We start from the raw sequence: 25,041 nt of genomic DNA on the forward strand, positions 1-25,041 counted from the left end.
TTCGTGGCACTCGGGATTCGACCCGCCAAACTGCTGACCTTCTGATCGACAAGCTCAGCGTCCTAACTCACTGAGCCACCGCATCCCAAAGCAGCTTAACACATAGTTGATATGAAAAACTGGCTCTGAAACTAAGACAGCAAGCACAGGCTATGATGATATTATTTTTAATTATAATTGAATATTTGAATTCTAGCTAGCTCATTTCTAAAGTACCTCAACATGAAAACACTGATGGAGATAATACAAATCTCAGAATGTAAGTAAGTCATTTTTAAGTATTACAGGTTGGTGAGTTTATGAAGCTTTTTTCTGAAAAAGTATATAAAGCAAAGCATGCAAGTAAAACTAAAAATTCCATAAACTGAAGAATCTTCATAGAGGACTTTCCATTTTTTTTTGAATAATCCCTGATCCAACTCTGCACTTGGACCATCCCCACAAGCTACACATTTTATAAATTCTAGAGAAGCCATGTTAAGTTTTCCATAATGTTGATAGCATCCTCCCTTAAGTGACCTTCAGCTAAACAATGAATGTTTTGGAACTAATAGTTCCTTCAATTATACTGCACTTTATATGCAATCAACAATTCTTTACAGATACTATACAGAGGGAGGTAGAAAAGCTAACCCATGGCTATCCACTGAATTTGTATAAAATTAGAGGTCTGAAGTGGCTACTTGCAACATCTAATTTTTAGCAATTACATGACTGGTGTTGTTGATTAAGACTTTACAGTTCAAAATGCTCACTTCTTACCATAACATATTCAGATACTAGGTGGGTTCTCTTCAGAAGACTGACCTATTATTGACAAGGTGTAATAAAATGCTTCCATGTTCAGACAAGACCCAGTCAGATCACATAAAGTAGGATAGAGTCAATAATCGGCTTGACTGATTTTGTAAGGAGTAACGGTAAAGACAATAATCTTACTAAGGTAACTTGGGCTATGGAGATTAACAGTTTTAGCAGACATGTCAAACTCGTGATGCCACATGACGTCGCACAACATTATTAGGATGGTTTTGCCATTGCCAGAAATGGGGTGGGTACGGCTTCCGCATGACACGTCCGGCCCGCGGGCCAGCAGTTTGACACCCCTGAGTTATATCGACTGAGTCGCTATGCCACTGATACTCTCAAGAGCTGACATTTGTGCCTCTGTAGGCAATGAAAACAGACAGGCTCTTTTTGAAAAAGAATATTTTTTATTTGTATGCCATCTGAACATCAGATATACCTGGTGTGTGTTAGCGTGAACCATTTGTACATTTTGAAATTCATGGTGCCAAACCCTCCCCCAAGACCAAAAAACAAAACAAAACAAAAACCAAACCCACCTCTCCCCAGAACATTTGAACTGGCTGACACAGAGAGAAACTTTAAAAATGCTGAGTACACAAAAAGAAAAAAAATAAGAGAAAAGCAGCATGAAAAAAGAGGGGTAGATACAGCCAGTTAAAAGATGTCATACGTATGCAAAAATATTTTGTGGCATAGGAGAAGCAAGTTTACAAATTATGAGAAAGCAGAGAAAGAAGGTGGAAGATGAGGGCAAAGATGTGGAAGGTTACACTACTCATATGTCAAGCAACACCTTAAATATAACTTCATTATTCAATGACAAAACACCTGGGTGAAGAGTGCCCTGTCTCTCCCACACAAAACCATCACTCTAAAGTTCCTCTAGATTTGAACAGAGACAGTTTTAAGAGGCAAATCATTTACAGCATTCTCCTTCATTCTAGGATTCCCCCCCCCCACTCCACACACACAATCCATGTCAAGGCTCCTCAGACCATGCCAGCTTGTAATTACTCGAGCTGAAAACCAAGATAGCTTGTGGGCACCAGGAATAAGAAGGCTGCTTTATTGTTTGCTGCAAGGTTGCCTCTGAAAAGTTCTCCAAAGTTCTCTTTTATGGCCAAAAATTGTTTTCCGGAAGTAATAGTGAAGCAGGAAGGGATCCCTCCTACCACTGCAAAAGACAGGTTGCCAGAAAATTCAATAATTATCACTTGCTCCATCATTATATCTAGTAGTCAGATTAATTTTATATTGGAGAAATTAGTTGCTTGATCTTTAACATAGCCTATGAGGAAATTCATTGCTGAAATGACCGTATAGTAAACTTTAAGAAATCTGTTCTGCAGTAAATCCCCATAGGTATCTGGCACAGTAACAGAAGAATACAGTTTCAGATAGCAGCCACATGGGTAGTGTAATATGCAGCCATGCCCTCACCCTCAAAGGGCGGCTTTATTCTTGATGCTCAGGGAATGGAACAGAGATTAAAAATACCTCTGGATGGCTCAAACCAGCCTTCCGCCAATAAAATCCCATCTACTGTTTTTTAAAGAACTCAACTATTAGGAACAGAAGCTCAATTGTACTTTCAATGGCATATCTTGCAAAATTAAAAGGCAAGTACATTCTAGCCTTTAAAAAAAAAGCATGCAGTACAGAACCAGGAAACCTTGCGTACTACTGTTCAAGAGTGGCTATTTTCTGCCCCTTTACTGTTATGGGAAACTGTATTTTAAGCAGGCCCCGTGTGATAAGGCCTAGGAATTGTAGATGGGGCACTTAAGGATGACAGAGGCCTGTAATATTTTTTACTCATTCTTCAATAAGTGTAAAAATTGATGTGGCTTAGCCACCCTGACTGCCCATAACTCCTGAATTCTGAACACAAAGTTAATATAAGCTCCCAATTTCTAATTTACCCTTTACAAAGGACAAAATTCCTACATAGAACACAATGCTATGGAGGGAGTTTGTGGGAAACCAACATGCACTCATGGACATTTGCTACCTGGGCACATGCTTAGAAACAGTAATCAACCTTGATTACCCAGTGCATGTATGCCTGCGGACAATCATGTTGGACACAATGCACAGAAGAAATACCTTCTATGCAGGAATTTTGTGTGGCTGGGTTCTTGTGACTTACAAGACATCTTGGCCCATCCCTTTGCCACCTTCAAGAAAATGAAAAGCAAGTTTGTTCATTTTTAAAGGTAGCATAAGCCTCAGTCCTTTTATTTAGGATGCTGCCACTACTTCCCTTCCCCCCCCACCCCGAAACACTTCTTTTTTAAAAAACATTATTTCCCCATCCCAGTACAAAGTTCAGCAGGTAAAAGGTTATGTGGAAACTGGAACACACAATTGTATAGACAAATGGATCAGATGAGGAAGTCTTAAAACAGCCTTCCCTACCCTAGTGGCCTCCAGATATATTGGGACTATAAATCCTAGAATTCCTGGCCATGTTGATTAGGAATTCAAAGACCTATAGTTCCAATACATCTGGAGGCCACCAGGTTGGGAAAGGCTGTCTTAAACTTTTTAAGTGACAAGGAGAGCAAAAGGGGCGTGGGGAACCAAAAAAAACCCCACCATCTTCTAGCCTTTTGTTCCACCCACCCCCCGCCCCCCCAAAGGTTTCACGCATCAACGCTCCAAACAGCCAACAGTTTTCAATTCTGCAAGGGGAAAAAAAAAGATGGAGGCATATCACTCAATAGCACAATCCTTCTGGAGGGGGTACAGACATCTGTTACAGCTTTAGCCATGGGCTGTAAGAACCCCCTCACCTATGTTAGCTTCTTAGCTTTGTTGTATAATGAATCCACTACTTTACTCATATTCTGAATGGTCTCCAGAGCAGCTTCGTATGTTTTGTCTACAGGTGGTTCATCAAAAATAATCAGGACGCCTTCACCTTGGTCAAGAATCCCTAAGGAGAGAAAAGTTTCAATTAAGATCCTTGGATAATTTATATCTGTAACACAGAATGTTTCACTTTAATTTTGACAGACTTCAAAGGAGCAGAGCAAGTAGAGTAGCTTGGATTAATTATTTAATAAATAAAAATTAGACCCCAACTATATAGATTCCAAATACAGTAGTTTTAAAGATCAGGATAAAGGAAAAACCCTACAAGTTGTGGGAATTCCTCAATATAATACAATCTATAATGTATTGTTAATGTTTGTTTAGGTACATATTTATTCAAAAAGAAATACCATCAAATATTACAAAGGGCAGAAACATACTCTTTTCTTAAGAATCGTGGAAGACTCACCATGGAATTTTTTGTCCAGAATCATCTGAGAGAGCTTTCTTTCCACATCTGCCTGAAATTGAATCAGGAAACATTCAAATGAGAGAAAGCTCCTTGCTTAGAACAATTCCACACACACCCTTTTTCCCCTTGAAAAACTATTTTCTACTACTTACTTATTTCAAAGAAACAGTTGCCAAAGTCCTTACAGTTCAACCCATGAGTATCTGTTTAGCAATACAGCTTATTTCTACAGATATGTAGTTACATTATTTCAGGCTTAGTAAGTTTTTTTTCTTTTCATTTAAATTCTGCGAAAATTACTTAAGTCTTTTTAAAAGAGTTGGAATCGAATTTGGAATTTCTTACTAAATCACTGTTATTGACGTTGTAACAAAAAAATGACTGAAAATAGCATTATGTAGGCAACATTTAAACTCTTACCTTTGATAACTTGATAAGGCTAGATATGTGGTCGATCTGCAAAAGCAAATAAGGTGGGGCCACAATGAGGAAGTGTTATTTTTCTGATAGAAACATCAATATGGAATAATTATCTGTTAATCTTCACACTATTTGCCTCTACCATTGCCTTCACAACTAATTGTGAGAAATTATCAGCCTTACCAGATAGACCAGGCCAAGAATCCACTTCACTAGAAGGCTAAAACAACTTTTATTAAGAGTGGCTATAACAACAGAATCTTACAAGTTTGATTGTGCTATACCTCATTGCCTTTTTATATTCATGTGAATTAGGAAGATATTTGTGTCTCTTCCACATATTTTCTGCTTGTTGTAGACTTAACATAATTACATTTTTATTAATTTGATAGAAAAAATTAAGACTATCCACCCATACCACAGTTCTCTAAAAAAAGATGTCATCTTGAAATACTCTTACTAGTTTTATGATCAATTATTTGAAATAACCTTATCAGCTGTGTGATCAATTATCCATTTTGAAATACGGTATCAAATTCTGAAGACCTCACTTAAAAAAAGATATTGATAAGACTGACTGAATCCAGATATGGACAACAAAAAACTAAGCCCATTTATTGACCTGATATTCAAAACTACTGTTCAAGATTTGGAACAGTCTCATACAATTCATTCTACCCTGTAATTCCTCCTGTACTACTCTAGTCCTAAATCATGTACAGAAAATTTCAAAATGGACTGGCTTAGACAAAATTATTATTTATTTTATTTATTCATATACATTTTCTTCTAAAATGCTATGCAATACTATGTTTAGCATGATGACCAAATTAATTTAAAAAAGTACAATATAAGAAACCATCACTGTTTTTTTTCTCAATACAACCACAACACGATGCTCTAAGTTTACAAATCCTTCCCTGTTTTAACCAGGGTTTGTCATTATGTTTGAGACCACAATAATAGTTTAATCCCACTTTGGTTTTGTACTCCATCCAAAAGAAATAGAAGGCAAATCAGAATTGGCCAAATAAGACATAATTAGTAACTTGTTCAATAAGAGAGAAGTTTAAAAGGGTTTAGAAGATTTAAAGCAAATCTTGGATTACTTTTATGTGAAAATGCCAATGTTTTAAAATAAACTCTTCACGCCCAATTTGATGGGAAAAGACAAAACCATGACTTCATTGAAGCAGGACAATAGCATGGGAAGCTCTGCAGAAACATTTTACCTGCACTCTGGAAAAAGGCTCAATAACCCGGATGAGGTTTTGTTCCAATAAGTTATCGTACAGTTTGCCCAAATGTGTGCTGATGATGGGGTCATCCCTGAGTTCCATTTTATAATCTTTCAATGCCTGCGGCAGATCAAATTCAATAATTACTGAATGCAGGAGGCTATCTCACTATCATTCTAAGTTATTGCAGATCATTCATGAATGAAGGCAAATATACGTGTTGCAGGATAATGTTGCAAAATCCAATCTGGGTCAGTCACTGAAACCAGCAGTTTAGTCTTCTGAGTTTTTGGGCTCAGGGAACTTCTCTCTACTGGAATGTTTTTGTTTTTTTCCCCTCCCCGATAAAGAGACGTTCCCTGAAGATGGACTCCAGCATGAGTCCAAAAGCTCGGAAAACTAAATCTCTGGTCCCGGTGACCAACCCAGATTGGATCCTGCAGACCATTCATGGCCATTCATTTTTAGAATAATCTTTGACATGATTAAAAACTTCATTAAAAAGAATTACATATGGGACTGAAATTATGAGACTAATGAAAATAATGTTCACTAAAAACACACAGAACCATGAGTATCCATTAGGCACTTGGTCTTTTGGTCTCTTGCAGAAACCATATGGTATTCCTAGTGATCCATGTTTGTTTAGATCTGAAGCAAAAACAGTGCTTCGGAGGGAGTGTAAGTATGCTAGTTGAATCTGTTACCATCTCTTTATGGAGATTCAAGAGGGATAGCAAGAATCCCCATCCTTGTTATAAGTATCATTTCCACTTCGGATCCAAATAGCTTCTCATATAGAAGTAGCCCTAATCAAACTAAAATGTAGTTTTGTAAATAAGCCCTAATTCAGGTCAGTTGTGCAAATTAAGATATTCTTCCAAGATATATCTATATAGATATTTTACCAAAGTTGAAGAAGGAAATATTTGAACATAGTACTTGATTTCCCAGTAACAGAAGTTAACAATTTTTTCTTTCTGTTCCAACAGTTCATCTAGTTTGGCTTTGATTTGTGCATGAGAAGCCTGAAATTTCCCTAAAACATCTTCAGAATATTTTCACTGGGTGACTTATACAATAGCAGGATCCAGGTTATTGATTTTTCTGACTTTCAATGAAGAAAAGTCTGCAACTTCAAATGCACCTTCTGAAGAAATCAGACTTTTGAGTGAAAACAATTGAAAACGTGGCCTTGTAATAATAGCCCAGTCCACCTTAACAAAGGCTATTCTCAAATGACTTCTGAAAATGTATACTGAAGACATCTCTCCCTTTTCCCCCCGTTTTTCAATGCTTTTCCTTTTCTAAGACTAAGAATTAACCTAATCCAAAGATATTCAACCCATTTTCCTTATTGTAGGTGCTTACCTTTTTGAAATCATCCAGCGATCGATTCTTACTGGCTTGAGCTACACATTTCAGAGCTTCTGTCTGCAAAACAGAGTAGAGCCAATGCTTCTGAACCACTAGATAGTAATAGTACTTGTATTGTTCTCAAAATGAGAAAATTGCTTTAGTTGGATAGAATATTTATTTATTTATTTACATTTATATACCGCCCTTTCCCGAAGGACTCAGGGCGGTTTACAGGGTGATTAAAAACAAAAATACAAAAGTTAAAAACAAATTAAAAAAATTATATCCGTCCCTGAATAAGTAAAACCCCAGTTAAAATTAAAATTAAAATTAGAATTCTCAGCCTGGGCCAGAGAGCTCGAAGAACCAGGTCTTCAGGTCCCGGCGGAATGAACGGAGGTCGGGGGCAGTCCTAAGCTCCACTGGCAGCTGGTTCCAAAGGGCAGGCGCACCCACTGAGAAGGCCCTATCCTTGGGTGTCGTCCGCCGGCAATCTCTTACCGGTGGCACCCTGAGAAGACCCTCCCTGTGGGAGCGCACTGGACGAAGGGAGCTTGATGCCGGCAGCAGGTGTTCCCTCAGATATCCCGGACCCAAGCCATTTAGGGCTTTATAGGTCATCACCAGCACCTTGAATCTCACCCGGAGGGCAACCGGGAGCCAATGCAGCTCGCGGAGTAGAGGTGTTACATGGGAGTATCGGGAAACCCCCATCACAACTCGCGCAGCCGCATATAATTCAGGAAGGAACCTTGACCAAAATACTAAGACTGTTTTAATTCTTCTATGCTCATTTAACTCACAGTTGCTAAATCACAAAAGCATTCAGGTAAACGGAGATGAGCACCGGCCCCTAGAGTCGGAAACGACTAGCACACATGTGCGGGGGAACCTTTACCTTATATTTTCAAAAAACATTATCCAGACAAAATGATCCCAACACAGAAGCAGAGATTTAGGCTGCTATAATGAAGTACCTGAAAGCACCCAAATAGTCAGTGCAACTCAAATCCATCAATGGGGATCTAAACTCACAGAAGTGCTAACTAGGACTGGAAGTAGGAAACTGGCTCTGATGAGCTGACAAGACAATCTATTTGCTTGGTGTTTTAACTATCCCTTGAAGATTAGAGAGTTGTAATATCCTGAAAACCAGAATTTAATCCAGTTTAATCTCTCAAATAAAAGATAAAATCCCCTCCCCTGTACAACAGAACAAGTCCAGATTTTAACTAAATCACCAAGAATACAAAATGATTATGCTGGACAAGAAGACTGTAAATAAAGCTAACAAGACCAATCTACATACTTTATTCACACCTCAAATACATATGACCATCTGAATTGGGATTTGGAAACAACTTGAAAGGCAAGCATTTCCAGAGCTGACATCGTCTTATAAACAAGGAAACAGGTGATTAGAATGCTTCCTTTAGCTTTCCACCCTGAAGAAACAATTCATATATCCTCAATGAGGGAGGAGCAAGTTAAACAACCTTCAAATAAATTTACAACAGACCTTGTTGCCAGATGATGCCAACTGACTGCACAATAATTTCTATCTTCGAATATTAACTGTCTATAAACAAGAATGTGGGCTCCTTAAAAAACAGCTTTTGAAACTCTTGGGTAAAACTTGCAGATAGTTTAGCAATTTTCACGGAAGGTTAAAAGACTGCTACTAACAGTGGACATCTCAGAGTTAGTCATGAAAGGAAACTACTGGAGAAACCAAGTTAAGACTAATAAGAACAGTCAAATAAAGAGAGATCATATAGCATTACATTGCAGAAAAAAGAAAAAATCTAAACAGACACAGTTTTATATAATTCAAATAAATCAAGCTGTTTAAAGTTACACTTAATAGAGTTAATAATGGGTGCTGGCTTACTAGAAAATCTATTACTGTATTCTAGCATTTAGCCACTATTTTTGAAAACACGGTTTCCTGTTCAAAGTATCCAACTGTGGCAAGATATCAAATTATTTTGTTGTCATTTAATCCATTACAATTCCTTCCACGTTTTGGGCACTTTGAGAGGCATTTTTCAAATATATCAACTACACATTTTTCAGGATGACAAAAGGAGTGCATTCAATCTATTACTCTGAGCAGAAATTATTTTGCCCAATGCCAAGGGCAGCATGCCAAATTATAAAAACCCTAGCAACCAGTAACCCTAGCATTCTTGTCACGACAAAGTTGAAATAATACTCCTAAAATAGTGCCAAAAACACAAGTTACAGGCGAGGCCTTAGAAATAGTAGTAATTAACTCTTTTGGACCAAGTTGTGAGCAAGAATACTGAGAACATAATGAACTTAAAAGCTAGAAATAATGCGTGCAGCAGCCCAAACACTGATTTGGTATCCTTGAATTTGACAACAATGCACAAAGCCTTTATAAATCTCAAGAGCCCTACAATTTAACTCCATCATCAAAGCAGAGTAAACCTCACACTTGAGCAAGTCCAAAACAGCCTAATTTGCCCTGATCTTGCCAATCACTATGCCAGAGATCTGATCCATCATGACTTGTCTGACTCAGATCAGGAAAGGGGACAAAAAGAAACTGATACATCAACACCACATATAGTCAAGGCCCTTAGCCATCCAGTTCAGTTGAGCTCAATGATAGTAATACAGTGACATAAGATCAGGGATGCTGCTTTTTTAACAAACCCCATTTTAATGAATCACTACATTAATGCTGTTAGCCCACCTTTCTGCATTCAGACAGGAAAACATGCCAACTGATGGGCTCCCAAACCACACAGGATGCATAAAAGACATCTCATAAAATACTGCTGGTAGTAGAACAAATTAGTGGGTAACTGTTTTGAGCAGTATTTAGAAACTTTTTTTTAACAGGAGTCAGCTAGAATTGGAAAAATTTTCAGGAACAAAAAAATAGTAGTTCAGGATTTTTATACCTGTCTGCCTGCATACCGCAATGCAAGCTTCCCACTCACCAATGCTTGGACATCCTCAGGTCTGTAAAAAAAGCAGAGAAATATTTATTGAATCCCTGAATTCAGGCTACAAAGGTACCTCACCATATAATCATTGCTTTCCAGAAAAATCTGCATTCTAATATCAGTTTTATATTAATATATTAAAAATGCTTTATGGCAGACATGTCAAACTCACGATGTCAAATGACGTCACGCAACGTATCGGAGCTTTTTTGCCATTGTCAGCAATGAGGTGGGCATGGTTTCTTGATGATGTGTCCGGCCCACGGGCCGGCAGTTTGACACCCCTGCTTTATGGGAATGCCAAATAAGCATAAACCAAAGAAAATCAGGAGAAAAAGAAACCAGCTTTTGCTTGTAGCCATTGGAAATGTCAGAGTAATAATAAAAAGATCAAGAAATGTACATGGACTACAAACCAGATGTTCTGACATCAATAATAAAATAACTATTGATATAAAGGACTGGACAAAATGTTTCTAGGGCTTCCTTTTTCAAATGTCATTCATTCTGATGAAGAAAAGCCAAGAGAAACTTTGCTTTCTCTTATCTGTCAGAAATAAAAGTAAAAATATATTTCAACCTCCCCAGTAGTCAACTGAGCCTCCTCAATATTTTGACTACAAAAGCATTTATAATGCTCAATTCTGTTAGATGTCAAGGAACTCAAATGTAACGGCCTTTTCACTCTTAAAAGGTTTGCTTCTATCAAGCACTGCCTAGGTTTTTTAGAGCAGAGCTAAAAGAGGTAATATTTTGCCCGTGGTAACGCAATTCCAATATGGAGAAATCTAAATGGGACACAAAGGCAAACATTCTACCCTTGTTTGCTCCCTTTCCTGGCTTTTAATTTTTTCCTTTTTCCTCTTGGTGTTCATATCCTTTCAGTCACCATCAGGAATTGAAACTCAAACTTATTGATATAAGAATTTAACAAACTGCAGCCTGTGGTATGATCAGAGCAACTGTGCTCTGTGCAGGTGTAAAAAAAAGGAAGTAAGTGCATGTTGCATTCCCTATGTCAATCAATGAAATCACATACAAGTTTAACATGATCTTGCACAGCAGCATATACTTCAGTGCAGTGATGGCTTTGGGGCTGTCAATAGAATCATAACCTTCGAATGCCTCGTAGAAGTAAGAATATGCTGTCTTCCAGTCCTTTTCTTCTGCTGCATGGATAATACCTATTAAAGGGGAAATAAAAAAGAAGTCTGAATATAACTGAGGTACCTGGAGAACAAGATAAGGGAAAACATTGCTGCCAAATCCTATTTATTTCTCCAAGCCAGAAAATTTTTAAACTTTCTTATCTATCCCCCTATTGTGGGTTAGAACAAGAAAAATTAATTTTGTGCTATAGCTAAAATTATTCTAATCTTCACAAAATTTATTTTCACATATTCATGCAAAATAATAGGTATAGTTTCTTCCAATATTTAGTTTCACCAACTTTTCTGATAGCAGACTGAATGAGGCTCGAAACAACATCAACTATATATTCGGAGGGCATATTCAGAGGGGGGGGTGTAGGAACAACAGGCTAGCACCGTTTCGCGGAGTGGAGCCTTTCCCCCCCCCCAGAGAAGTAGAAGCGGCAGCGGCCGGGCGGCCTGTAGCTTGCCGCCGATCAGCTGGTGCTCTGGATCAGCTGTCAGGCGCTGTGCTGGCTAGAACTGATTGCTCGCTCTCCCTTCCTCGGGCGTTGGGGAAGCTTTCTCAGACTGAGATGACTTCGGCAGCCTAGGATCCTGCTGCGGACCTCTGGATGGATCATCAGGCGCCTGAACTCGGTTGGAGGGCGCCGTCTGCAGCCGTGTGGATCTCTCTGTTCCTGTCTGTTGCTCCTGGCCTTTCCACTTATAAAATGGCTGCGGATTCCCGTCTCGGCGTGGAGGCTATGGGGGAGACTTTTCTGTCTCCTTTTTCTCAGAGGACGATGGAGATTTGGCTGCTTGAATCTGAGCATTTGACATTTATAACTGAGCTCCCTGCAGCCCTAGAAATGGATTTAGTGTGCTTGCTACTTTCTAAGATGGACTGGATGCTGGAACAGGATTTGGGACATTTTTTCTCCTGTTCCCGTGACCTCCCTATGATGTTCCGGAAGGAGTCTAGGACAGGCCGTGGTGAGAGGGCGGCTCTGGACTGGCTATCAATCCCCTGCTGGTGTGAGAGACTAGCAAGGTGGACTTTTGCTTCCCCAGCAACGCTGCCCTTATCCATCCCAGGCTGGATTTCATGGCTAGGTGAGAGGACAGTCATGGGCTCTTGTCTGGACCGGCTCAGGTGAGAGCAGAGCCGGATTGGCAGACTGCTGGATGAAGACACGTTCCGGACTTAATGTTTTTTACATCTGAACTAACATCTCATCAGCTTAATAACTTCTGACCCCATTTGTGAACAATGGCTCATATGGACAGTTCCATCTCATGGCTCGCGTACAATACTCTGGATCGGACTTGTGCGCCCTCAGAGGGGTTTCTCCCTCCTGGATACGACCAGCCTTCTTTTCTAACATTCCCCTTGATGACGGACCCAACTGCTGGGGTTCCGAGAGGTGGCTGGGCTTAACTAGGGGCCTCGAGTGGAGACGTGCTAAGAGGCCCCTGATAAAATTTTTAGCCGGTTATTTTAAAAGGTTAGGGAGGGGCAGGGAGGGAATCTTTAACCGGCACTCAGTCTGGACCTGTTAGAGGTCCTGACGGGACGGGGTCGGGGGAGGTGGCTGCTGGTTCTGGGAATGTGGGGGTGGGGCTTCAAATCCCCACAGCGATAGGGAATGGCAGCAGGTGTTTGCGCGGAGGGCCATATCAACACCTGGGATCGCGCCCCCGCTATATCCGAGCGGTGGCGCGCTCCGACCCTCCGGTTAGCACCCTCTTACCCGGGGATGAGGGTGATCAGGCCCCTGAGCTCAGGTTGGTCTATTTTAACGCTAGATCCGTAGTTAACAAAGCTCCCCTCATCCATGATCTGATCGAGGAGGAAGGTGCGGATCTAGCGTGCATCACGGAAACTTGGTTGGGTTCGGAGGGAGGGGTGCCTCTCACCGAGTTATGCCCGCCAGGTTTCCGGGTGCTGCACCAGCCACGGGCTCAGGGCAGGGGTGGTGGGGTGGGGTGGCAGTGGTTATTCGGGAGACTTTGTGTCCCCGGGAGGCCACCATTGTCCAGATGGCCGGGAGTGAATCCCTCCTCTTGAGATGTGGTTCTCGGGTTCAGTTGGGTTTGTTGCTTACATACCTGGCGCCCAGCTGTGTGGCAACAGCCCTGCCTGAGCTGCTCGACATCCTCTCAGGGTTGGCGGTGGAGTTCCCCAGGCTTATAGTCACTGGGAGGGTCGTTGGAGTTAGCTCGGGAGTTCATGGCTTCCATGACAGCCATGGGCCTGACCCAGGTTATTGAGGGCCCGACTCATGTGGGGGATCATACTCTCGACCTGGTATTCCTGTCTGGACAGTGGTTGGATGATCTGGGAGGGGGCTCCCCATCCATCACCCCTCTGTCATGGTCAGATCACCACCTCCTGAGGCTGGTTTTCCGTCATGCCACCCCCCGCCGCTGGGCGGCGGAACCGACCAGGTGGTTCCGCCCCAGGCGCCTAATGGACCCGGATAGGTTCCAGAGGGCGCTTGGGCCTATACCTATCACCCTTACCCACAGCCCAGTCGATGCTCTGGTGGAGGCCTGGGAAACGGCTGCCACCAGGGCACTTGACTGCGTTGTACCCACGCGACCTCTGACCCGGCGCAGATCCCGTTGGGCCCCATGGTTCTCTGTGGAGCTCCGGGAGATGAAGCGTCGGAGACGAGGTCTAGAGAGCGGTTGGAGATCCAGCCGATCCGAATCCGACCGATTGCAGTTAAGAACCTTTATAAGGTCTTATCTTGCGGCGATAAGGACGGCGAAGTCTAACTACTTTGCCGCCCTTATCGCGTCCGCAGATAATCGCCCGGCCGCCCTGTTTAGGGTGACTCGCTCCCTCCTTAACCAGGAGGTGGGAGAGGATCCCTTGCAGGGACGAGCCGAGGAGTTTAGTCATCATCTGGCGGACAAAATCGCTCGGATCCGGACCGGCCTGGACTCTGACTGGGCAGAGTCTGATGGGGAGGAATCAGGCGGTCTTGAGCACGTTATCTGGACTGAGTTCGACCCTGTTTCCCCTGATGATGTGGACAGGATCATGGGGAGACTGAGCACCACCACCTGTTTGTTGGATCCGTGCCCCTCCTGGCTAGCTTATGCGGCTCGGGAGGGAACACGAGGCTGGTTCCATGCAGTAATAACTGCTTCTTTGAAGGAGGGTGTCTTCCCTGCCGCCTTGAAGGAGGCGGTGGTGAGACCCCTTCTCAAGAAGCCTGCTTTGGACCCGGCTGCTTTAGACAAATACCGTCCAGTCTCCAACCTTCGCTTTCTGGCGAAGGTTGTTGAGAGTGTGGTGGCGCATCAGCTCCCTCTGTTCCTGGAGGAAACTGATTATCTGGACCCGTACCAATCGGGTTTCAGGCCCGGACACAGCACGGAGACGGCATTGGTCGCGCTGGTGAATGATCTCTGGAGGGCAAGGGACAGGGGTTGCTCCTCTGTCCTGGTCCTATTAGATCTCTCAGCGGCTTTCGATACCATCGACCATGGTATCCTGCTGCGGCGTCTCAGGGGGTTGGGAGTGGGAGGCACCGTTTTACGGTGGTTCTCCTCCTACCTCCAGGGCCGCTCACAGTCGGTGTTGACGGGAGGGCAGAGATCCGCCCCGAGGCCTCTCATTTGTGGAGTCCCTCAGGGGTCGGTTCTCTCGCCTCTCCTGTTCAACATCTATATGAAGCCGCTGGGCGAGATCATTCATGGCTTCGGGGTGGGGTATCACCAGTACGCTGATGATACCCAACTTTTTCTTTCCACCCCGAACCAACCCAGTGATGCCCTCTCCGTGATGTCCCGGTGCCTGGAGGCAGTTCGGGTCTGGATGGGGAGAAACAGGCTTCGTCTCAATCCCGCCAAGACTGAGTGGCTGTGCATATCGGCATCTCGGGTTAACCAAGTTATTCCACCTCTAACGATGGGGGGTGAGGTGTTACCCCCCGTTGATAGGGCTCGCAACTTGGGCGTCCTCCTGGATTCACGGCTCAATTTTGAAGATCACATAGGAGCCGTGACCAGGGGGGCTTTTGCACAGGTTCGCCTGGTGCGCCAGTTGCGTCCCTATCTGGACCGAGACGCCCTACGCACAGTTACTCATGCGCTTGTGACCTCCCGTTTGGACTACTGTAACGCTCTCTACATGGGGCTGCCCTTGAAGACCACTCGGAGGCTTCAACTGGTGCAGAATGCGGCCGCGCGAGTTGTAATGGGGGTCTCCCGATACTCCCATGTAACACCTCTACTCCGCGAGCTGCATTGGCTTCCGGTTGCCCTCCGGGTGAAATTCAAGGTGCTGGTTATCACCTATAAAGCCCTACATGGCCTGGGTCCGGGGTATTTGAGGGAACACCTGCTGCCGGCATCAAACGCCCTTCGCCCAGTGCGCTCCCACAGGGAGGGTCTGCTCAGGGTCCCGCCGGTAAGAGATTGCCGGCGGGTGACACCCAGGGATAGGGCCTTCTCAGTGGGGGCGCCTGCCCTCTGGAACCAGCTGCCAGTGGAGCTGAGGACTGCTCCCGACCTCCGATCATTCCGCCGGGGCCTGAAGACCTGGCTCTTTGAGCTCTCGGGCCCAGGCTGAGGAGACATTCATTTTAATTGGGGTTTTTAATAGTACAGGGTTGATTTAATATTTTTTAAATTGGGTTTTAACTTTTGTATGGTTGATTTTTAACTCCCTGTAAACCGCCCTGAGTCCTCAGGGAAAGGGCGGTATATAAATGCAATAAAATAAAAATAAATAAATAAATAAATAAAATATTAAGTACCTGTTAAATCACAGAAGTCATGTCAAGGAAATAATCAAGAAATGTTCAGATGTATAATTCAGGATAAACTTTAACAAAAGAGCATTATCTAACTATTCAGATGAATTCTGTTTGTATCTAGCTGCTAATGACTGCATCTTAACATAAAACAAAATTTATCTGTTCTTGTCATCACCCAATGGTCAGATGTTTCTATTTTGCATGAATTCTTCATATAAAATAAAATCTTTTCAAAATGCTAGAAGAAATCCAGCAATTACAGGTAGTACTTAGGTTACCACCATTCATTCAGCAACTGCTCAAACTTACAATGGCTTTGAATGAGGAGACTTATCCTCGGAGTTCCAGCCACTGCAATGTTCCCACAGTAATGCCTGCAATTACAACATTGCAGCAAGCCACAGCCATGTGATCATAATTTCTGATGTTTCCTATGGCTTCTCACAAGGAAAATCAAAGAAATCAGAAATCACGGTCACAAGGCCATGAGTTCCTTGCTTAACGATGGCTGCTGTCACTTAAGTAATACAATCATACAACATCACATTCTTTAGCAATGGAAATTTCTGTCATTGTAACTCGAGGACTAACTGTATCATTCAAAGCATATATTCTCAGCCTACAATAAAATTATCTATTCATACTTCATACAATAATCTTTGGAACATACAGTACATACTACAATCTTCCCTAGACAGACTGCTTCAGTGTGATTCTTTCATAAACATTTTTGCAATATTATTAGATTTTTATCCTGTTTTTATATATCTCAAGGTGGTGAACATGCCTAATATTGCTGCCTCCTTGTGAGGTGGGTAAGACTGAGGGAGAATGACTGGCCCAAAGTCACCTAGCCAACTTTCATGCTTAGAGAACTCTCTCCCTCCTGTTTTCTAGGCCAGCCCCTACACCAAACTGGCTCTTTCTTTTTTCTATGACTACAGTTTGTTCTGCATGAGATTATAAGCCAATCTTTCCCCATTTTGTGCTCTGGTTGTTATAAGAATGCAAAAGCTCTTATGGTCCTGGACAGCTAGCAAGGTGGCTGCGGTACATTGCAAATTAAAATAATCCGGGGACTCAAGACTTGAAAATGCTAGATTTTATTTCTCAGATTGTGCAAGTACTGATGACCCAAAATCAAGGCACCCATAATACGAAAAAAGCACAAGGCCTTACCTGATTGCATATCCAGTGCTGCCTGCAACTTGGGTGGACAATAGATTGCATTGGCTGTGGTTCGGGCAGAGGTTAATGCTGCTCTGGCTTTTGGCAGGTTGCTCAAGGCATGATAAGTTTTGCTCTCTAATAGCTGCACCTCCACCAACAAGGCCTTGTCATCCATCTTCTTTAACTCCCGCAGCAGCTGTGATCCTGATAAAAACACATGGATGGTGGCATTTACACCATATTAAAAGCCTTCTTCTGAATCCTTTAACTCAATTAGAAAAAAAATCTAATACATTACTCTGATCAAAATATAGGAAGAGTGAAAACAGCACATACAAAGTTAATACACTAAATGCAAAAACTAATATCTCTCTTTTTCAATATCAGTATATTCCCAAAGCTTCCAAATACATTATGTTGCCTAACTAATGGTATTAGTCATTAATAAGATACTTTATTATTCTTTACAATGCAGAAAACTCAGCAATTGCCAGTTGCTCAACTAAGTCACTATGAAAAATTAAGAAAGTATATTTCATTTCAAATCTACAACAAGCATATTGGGTTCTGGACATTTTACCAAAACATCTTGGACTGGCTGTAATTCATCAGGAAAACAAAAGATGAATACTTAGCTAATATGATATCCTGTGGGAGTGATTTTATGAGATAAGTAGGGCAAAACTGGTGCAGAACGCCTTTTTTCTTCCCTTAGCAACTTCCAGTATTCCTCTCTCCTGCTCATCCCCAATCTTTCTAGGATCTTCCCCTCTCCCCATAGCCTCTACCAACCCCAATGGCCTTGACTTTTCCTCTCTCTCTATCCTACCTGAAAACAATGCAGCTTGTTACAAATGTTTCAAACTGTTTCCAGATCAAAAATAGCGCTAATTCATTCCATGTCAAGGCCAAACATGTTCTCAGTTCATGTAAAAATCACCTCAAATTAGCTGTTTCATGCATTCACCATTGTATACATCTCTAGAATAACTGTAAATAATCATTGGGATCAGTCTAGGGATGATTACCGTATTTTCCGGCGTATAAGACGACTTTTTAACCCATGAAAATCACCTCAAAAGTTGGGGGGTCGTCTTATACGCCCAGTCGTCTTATACGCTGGAAAATCAGTGGGTGGCGTCTGGCGGGAGCCGGCAGGGCAGTCCTGCGCACGCACGCACTCCCCGGCTGCTCCTTAGCAGCTGGGGAGTGCGCGCGTGTGCAGGACTGCCCTGCCGGCTCCCGCCTGACGCTCTTCCCTCTTGAGGCAGCATCGCTCCCCGGCTCCTAAGGAGTCCTCGGGGATGCTGCCTCAAGAGGGAAGAGCGTCGGACGGGAGGCGGCAGGGAAGTCCTGCACACGCGCACGCGCGCACACAGGACTTCCCTGCCACCTCCTGTCCGACGCTCTTCCCTCTTGAGGCAGCTGCTGCCTCAAGAGGGAAGAGCCAGCTCCCGTCCGACGCTCTTCCCTCTTGAGGCAGCAGCTGCCTCAAGAGGGAAGAGCGTCGGACGGGAGCCGGCAGGGAAGTCCTGCTCCTGTCCAATGCTGCGCTTCCGCCGGGCGGTGCTGGCCGAGACGAGCCAGCAGCCCTACGCGCAGCAGCAGCCGCCGGCTCAGCAACAGGTCCGAGCGCAGGAGCCGCACCGCCAGGCTGCCCAGGAAAAGCAGCCACACCGAGAGGCTGCACGCCCAGTCCAGCTCCATGAGGGGCAGGGCGGGAAGCCGGCCGGGAAGAGGGACCGGGAGCCCGGGCCGAGCGCGCCTCAGCCGACGGTGAGAGGGAAGCGGCACATGAAAAAGAGGCTGCGGGCGGAGCTGCCCCGCCCTGCGCCGAATGGGAGAAGTTCAAGGCCTGGGGGGGGAAGCAGGAGGGGCGCCGGCCGTGGCGGGGTGGCGGCTACCCTCCGGCGCTGCCTGCCGCCCGGGAAACGCTGCGCCTCAGGGGCCGGCAGAAGCGCGGGAGAAGCAGGAGGGCCGGCGGGGCCAGTCGGGGCTTTGCCTCCTCTGCGACAGGGAGGGCAGGGCATGTAAGTATTTTCCGGCGTATAAGACAAAAAACCTTGAAAAACTTCTTAAAAGTAGGGGGTTGTCTTATACGCCGGGCCGTCTTATACGCCGGAAAATATGGTACAAAAGTCAACTTACCTAACTGCAATGCTTCTTGATACCTTTTTGTGTCAAAATACAAAGAAACCAGCCTTGCCTAAAGAGAGAAAAGTAAGGAATCATTATCAAAACTACCTTATGATAATTAGGTACTGATCTAAGAGCCAAAATGTGTAAAATACAAACCAGACAAGGATCTTAATGTTTCAGGAGTGACAAGAAAACATAGAAAAAACCCACATACTAGAAAGTTACATCCACAGTAATGCAAAAGAAATCAGCAGAAGAAATGCTTTTGAAATGATAGTTTCAAGGATAGAAACATGGACTAAAGGCATTTGCCTTGTAAACCGCCCTGAGTCCTTTGGGAGTAGGGCGGTATATAAACCGAATTAATAATAATAATAATAATAAAAAATAATAATAATACATGGAACTGCATGTGTTAACGCATACAGATAGAAACACCATTCTATTAACCCATTTACATAAGTAAAAATCTTACTTCATATCTGAGAAAGCTCTTTTAAAAAGAAAAATATATATGCATTATAAGCTGGAGGAAAAATTGCCTGCAATAACATGTGAATATTAGTTTGGGAGCTTATCATACTCCAAACTACTACTTGAGAATATGCCATCAATAATCTAGAGAAAAAAGTAATCACAAATGTTTGCGTATAATATATTGACACACAGAATGTCAGGTTCCATACCCAAATAACAAGTGAAAGAATATTGTGCATCACTACATTAATTACAATGGGCATATTTTACATCCTACCTCCAGAGCTTGGCGCAGGAATGTCCTCTTCTCTGATTTGGCCCATTCAATGCATTCAAGACATAGGTCAACCTAAAAGAAAAACTACATTCATTAATTATTTTTCTACTATTTGAACCATCACTACTGTCATGATACCATTTTCTACATAAGCTGTTTCTGAACATTTGCAAGAGGACTTTTCAGAAACAACTGCCAACATTCTGAATTTGCAGTAGCATACCTGTGCCTGAATTTCAGTTGTCTCACCTCTTGTCCTGTTGCAGCTTCCATGTCTAGGAATAGATCTAGCAGGGACCGAACCAGACGGGCTGCCTTTGCCTTGCTAATGGAGTTCAAGAAAGGACGCACATACTTCAGAAGTCCTCCAAGCTCTATATTAATAATAAAATAATCAAGTAGCAATATAATTCAGGATCTGAAATTGTATCAGAATGAATTATAAAAAGTTATGTTTATATTCTAGAAAAAAGTGACCACATATAAATTTCAGCAGTCAGTTATCTGAAAAAGAAAAGGCATATTTTTAGAAAAACTACTAGCAATGTGACCATTAAATTGCTTTAAACATAGAATTTACCTTCTGCTTGTCCTGTCTTGGCCAAGAGACTTCCAAGTTCCAGGATACTCTGTTCTTTGACTTGGACCGCTTCTTCATCATTCTCTTGAACATCACGTTTCACTGGGAAGATAAAAGGTTTTGATGAAAGAAGAGCATATATCAAATCAAAGACTGTTTACAAGTCCCCAAAACTTCTATTTTAAATTTCCTTCTTATAAGCCAAAAGCACATGCCTGACAAATTGTTCAGAGTCTTGGAAAGGAGCTGAAAGATCTGCATGATGAAATAGAATATTTATACAGGGCGACTTGATGTCACCCCATTTGGTGTTAATACTTGAATCAACATAAATATAGGAACAACTGTGAAATGAACCTCCTACACTAGATATTGTAAATAATGCATACAAAAATATTTAACACGAGGAACAAATATGTCACCAGTGCCAATGTATTTGTATAAACAGACACAAATCCACTATAATTCAGAGAAGCCAATACAGGGCGGTGAACAGGGACATAAATATCAAAATGCCCAAATACAGTTCTCAATAGCAAAGTTACTGAGCCAAATAAATATCAATTTTGAGCCAACTTTTATTTTAGAAAAATCAGAATCTCATAAAATTTACTTTGTCTTAGGCTAAATAATGTCAAGTACAGTGAAAATACATAGGAACCAATTCCCTAAATCAGTTTTCTCTTTATCTGTTTGTGACTTACTACCAGGATTCACTAAGCACTACAAGACCAGGGAATCTTTGGTGTAAAGGTAGCAGTTTGCCCTCTGTGATGTACTCATCTCCCTCTTCTCTTCTCTGCTGGCAAGCTCACAAAAGTAAAAAAGCTCCACAGCAGGGGTCCTTACTCAAATTTGTTTTGTCCGAGAAAAAAAGTTGTTGTCTTAACTCTAACATGTTTCACAGAAAATCAACTTAAATGTGAAATAAAATGTATGGAATATGGCCACAGATCCCCAAGACTTAACTCAAGATTTAAATCATAACATTACTTCAAGCCTTCGCAGGCACCCTGTGGTAACATTGTGGCCCCCAAGGGGTCCATGGGCCAAGACTGAAATAGAGTATTAAGACAGATGTGTAAGAGGATCTGTACTGAAGGGTAATTCTCATAATTACACACCTTCTGTACAGCAAATTGGATTTTATCCTGCTATCTGATTTGGGAAACCTAAACTTTCTCGATATGGCTAAAATTATATAATTAATTCAACCAAATTCTTTTTATATATGAACATTACAAGGATAGTCCTTTTAAAATCAGAACAAAACCTCATCTAATCTAGTAGTTAACCAATAGTTAGCTGTTCTCATAATGGACATAACTATAGTAGCTACCTTGTTTAATAACAGTAGCTGATATTTTCACACCATATATTTACCAACATGGACTTATAATAGACTTTTGGAACAAATAAACTTACCAGAAATACCTTTACAGAAACATTTAAAATGTGGTCCACCAATAGCTTTATTGCTGCTTTGCCATTTTTTTCTATATCCAATTTCTGTATTAGCTCTTTTTAGATCCACCATTCTTACTCTTCACATTACTATTCTTACAGCCATCCCCAGACCATAACATTCCATCTCCCTAAAAAAATCCCGTTTCATTAGAGCATGTTTCCTTTTTTCCTTTCTGTAGCAGTCCTATCAAGCAAACTATTACCTACCGTGAAAATCCCAACTAAAAGTGAATCAATAAAACATTCAGGATATATTAATTTACACTTACCAATAGAGTCTCTTGACTTTCTACAACCAACAAGTGAAATTTTTCACACCATGTAAAATGTATTATGTACTGCAACCACCTGTCAAAACTAGTGATATAAATATTGAATGATGAATATATTAAACTACCAGTAAAGCAAGTGTAATGTATTTCCTTACATATTAACTGTGACCAAGAATCCACTTTTCACTCACATTAGAAAATCAACCTCCATTTCAAAAACTCATACACTTTCCAAATCTCTGTATACTGTCATCCACTCATTTCCTTTAGCACCAAAGAAAATGGCCTTCGAACTGAGATCCGAAAAAGTGAGGGAGGTGAAGCAGGCCTGACAGCCTGCTTAGGAAGTTACAAACTAGTCTAACTAGGCCAGGGCAAGGGCTACAAAGTAGGTGAAAAGCGGCAGCAGAAACCATTCCTAGCGGGCAAATCCGCCGGGTTTAGCTTCTAATATTTAAGTCACCTCTTCTGAATAAAAGTCAGTATAACAGGTCTGAGGGTCCGCTTGGTGCTCCGAGGCCACCTGTCAGCCTCGACCCTCGCCTCAGTTCAATCCCAACATTTCCTGTCTTCCAAGCCCCGCTTGCTTTCTTCATTTCCACGAAGCGATGCTGAATATAGAGACCTGCTCAGGCCTTTCCCACTAGCCTTCCCATTTCCAAATTCCTCAACAGCTCCCACTTTCCTTCGGAGTTGCTCACAGTGAGTCAGCAGCGGTTCCAGGCTAACCCGTCCAGGCCCAGCATCAATCTCCTTCCACTAACGGCAGTCAAATTACCTGCCAGTTTTCCCCTTTTCGGAGGGCCCAACTCACCTATGGAATGCAGAATGCCAATGGAGGCCTCGCGATCAGTGCTCAGCAAAGACTGGGCGCGCTGGAACTCCAAGCCCGCCGCAGCCGCCATCTTAAAAGCCAAACTCGCTCACTCACGCCGGCCGGAATCAAAGGGCCTTATTTCCACCGGAAACTGCTTGTCTCACTTCCTTTCCTTCGACTTTGCTGCGTCAAGCTGTAATGATATAACTCTATGGTTACCTACCAAGAAGCAGTGTTGGCTGGGAAATGTAGTGTTTTATGAACATCGTAGGAATCAAGTGGGTAAGTTGTTGTTACTATGATACCAATGAAGCGAGGCAGAAGTTAACCTGTCTACGCTCTTCGCTAACTCAAAATCGTAGAAGTGCGTAGAATACGTCCATTGTTAGGTACACACATACTTGCAATTGACTGAAATTGATTTACATATTTGCTCATTTTATAACCGTTCCCTAGTTTCAAATAAGACTGTTTCTAAACGTTTCTTCAGTATCCCCTTATAAATTCAGAATAAAGAGACCACTATTTCAAGTCAAAATCAAGTGATTTATCCTCAGCCCAACTATTTTTGCAACTTAATGGAAAACCACTTATTTTGAATGAAACAAATGTTTTGAAATTCAGTAGATCAGGCCTATGATGCTAGATCACAGAATTTAAGCTTCTCTTCCTAAGAATTATATGAAATGTAATTAGATGTCTTAAATCTGCACAGAATCAGGAGTTAAATCAAATTCAAGTTGCAGCAAGGGAAAGGTGTATATACATATTTCTTTCATGGCAGTTTGAATTTTTACTTACTTAGATTATCTGAGAATTATTACAACCTTGCAAAGTAGATTGGCATTATCTCTATATTACATGTAAGTCCTCGACTTACATCAATTCATTTAGAGATCATCTGAAGTTACAACAGCACTGGAAAAAGTGATTTATAACTGTTTTTCACACAACAATTGCAGCATCTCCATGGTCACACAATCAAAATTGTGTGCTTGGCAATCAACTCATATTTATGATGGTTGAGGTGTCCTGGGATCATGTACTTATTTTTTGTGACTTTCTGACAAGCAAAGCCAGATTCACTTAATAACTGTGTTACTAACTTAACTGTGGCAAGAAAGGTTGTAAAATGGAGCAAAATTCATTTAACAACCATCTCTCTTAGCAACAGAAATTTGGGGCTCAATTGTGATTTTAAGTTGAGGACTTAAAACCTTAGGTATAGGAGAGGACCTAAAGCCTCTAATGATTTTATGGCAATAAGGAATAATTAAATAGTGGTTTTCTGGATTATGCTTAGCTGTTGCTCTTACTGTAATTGCCTTGTAGAGGTAGTCCTTGACTTACAACCATTGGTTTAGCGACTGTTCAGTTACAATGGCACTGAAAAAAATAACTTATGAAAGTTTTTCACGTGACTGTTGCAGCATCCTCATGGTCACGTGACCAAAATACTCAACAAAGTAATTGGGGAAGCCAGATTCACTTAACAACCGTGTTAGTAACAACTGCAGTGATTCACTTAATAACTGTGGCAAGAAAGGTCTTAAAATGAGGCAAAACGTACTAATTGTCTTAGCAAAGGAAATTTTGGAGTTCATTGTGGTCATAATTTGAGGACTACCTGTATATCTTACCATACACTCTGCTCTATGTATAGTATCTTTTCTATAATAAAACTATATTCTAATAGGCATGCATACACACACATAAACATACACAGACACACACAATACAGATTCTTCTTAGAATTCTAGTTTCCATGGCAATGTTTCCTCCCACTTTTACTGTAATGTTTTCAATTTTTCCATCCAGAACATTCTTTAAATTATTGAAAAAT

At 42.0% G+C, this 25,041-nt stretch overlaps 1 protein-coding gene across 2 annotated transcripts; it reads right to left on the minus strand.

Annotated features, from left to right (window-relative positions):
* Positions 1-1,205: 1,205 nt before the first annotated feature.
* LOC308677396 (26S proteasome non-ATPase regulatory subunit 11) lies at positions 1,206-24,696 on the minus strand. Of its 2 annotated transcripts, XM_081343721.1 has the most exons (15): positions 24,515-24,694; positions 23,196-23,391; positions 20,643-20,744; positions 20,312-20,436; positions 20,063-20,134; positions 19,318-19,375; positions 17,179-17,373; positions 11,134-11,278; positions 10,050-10,110; positions 7,129-7,191; positions 5,752-5,877; positions 4,520-4,555; positions 4,097-4,148; positions 3,606-3,748; positions 1,206-3,494 (listed from the first exon to the last, which is right to left on the minus strand). In XM_081343721.1, exons 2-14 carry the CDS (start codon positions 23,284-23,286, stop codon positions 3,606-3,608), a joined length of 1,269 nt encoding a protein of 422 aa, XP_081199847.1. In that variant the 5' UTR covers positions 23,287-23,391; positions 24,515-24,694; the 3' UTR covers positions 1,206-3,494. The 2 variants fall into 2 exon arrangements, with proteins under 2 accessions (XP_081199847.1, XP_081199848.1); XM_081343722.1 differs by having other exon boundaries at positions 1,206-3,748; positions 24,515-24,696.
* Positions 24,697-25,041: the final 345 nt, after the last annotated feature.

This window comes from Vipera berus (genome assembly GCF_964194415.1).
Source record: "Vipera berus genome assembly, chromosome: Z".
NCBI lineage: Eukaryota > Metazoa > Chordata > Lepidosauria > Squamata > Viperidae > Vipera > Vipera berus.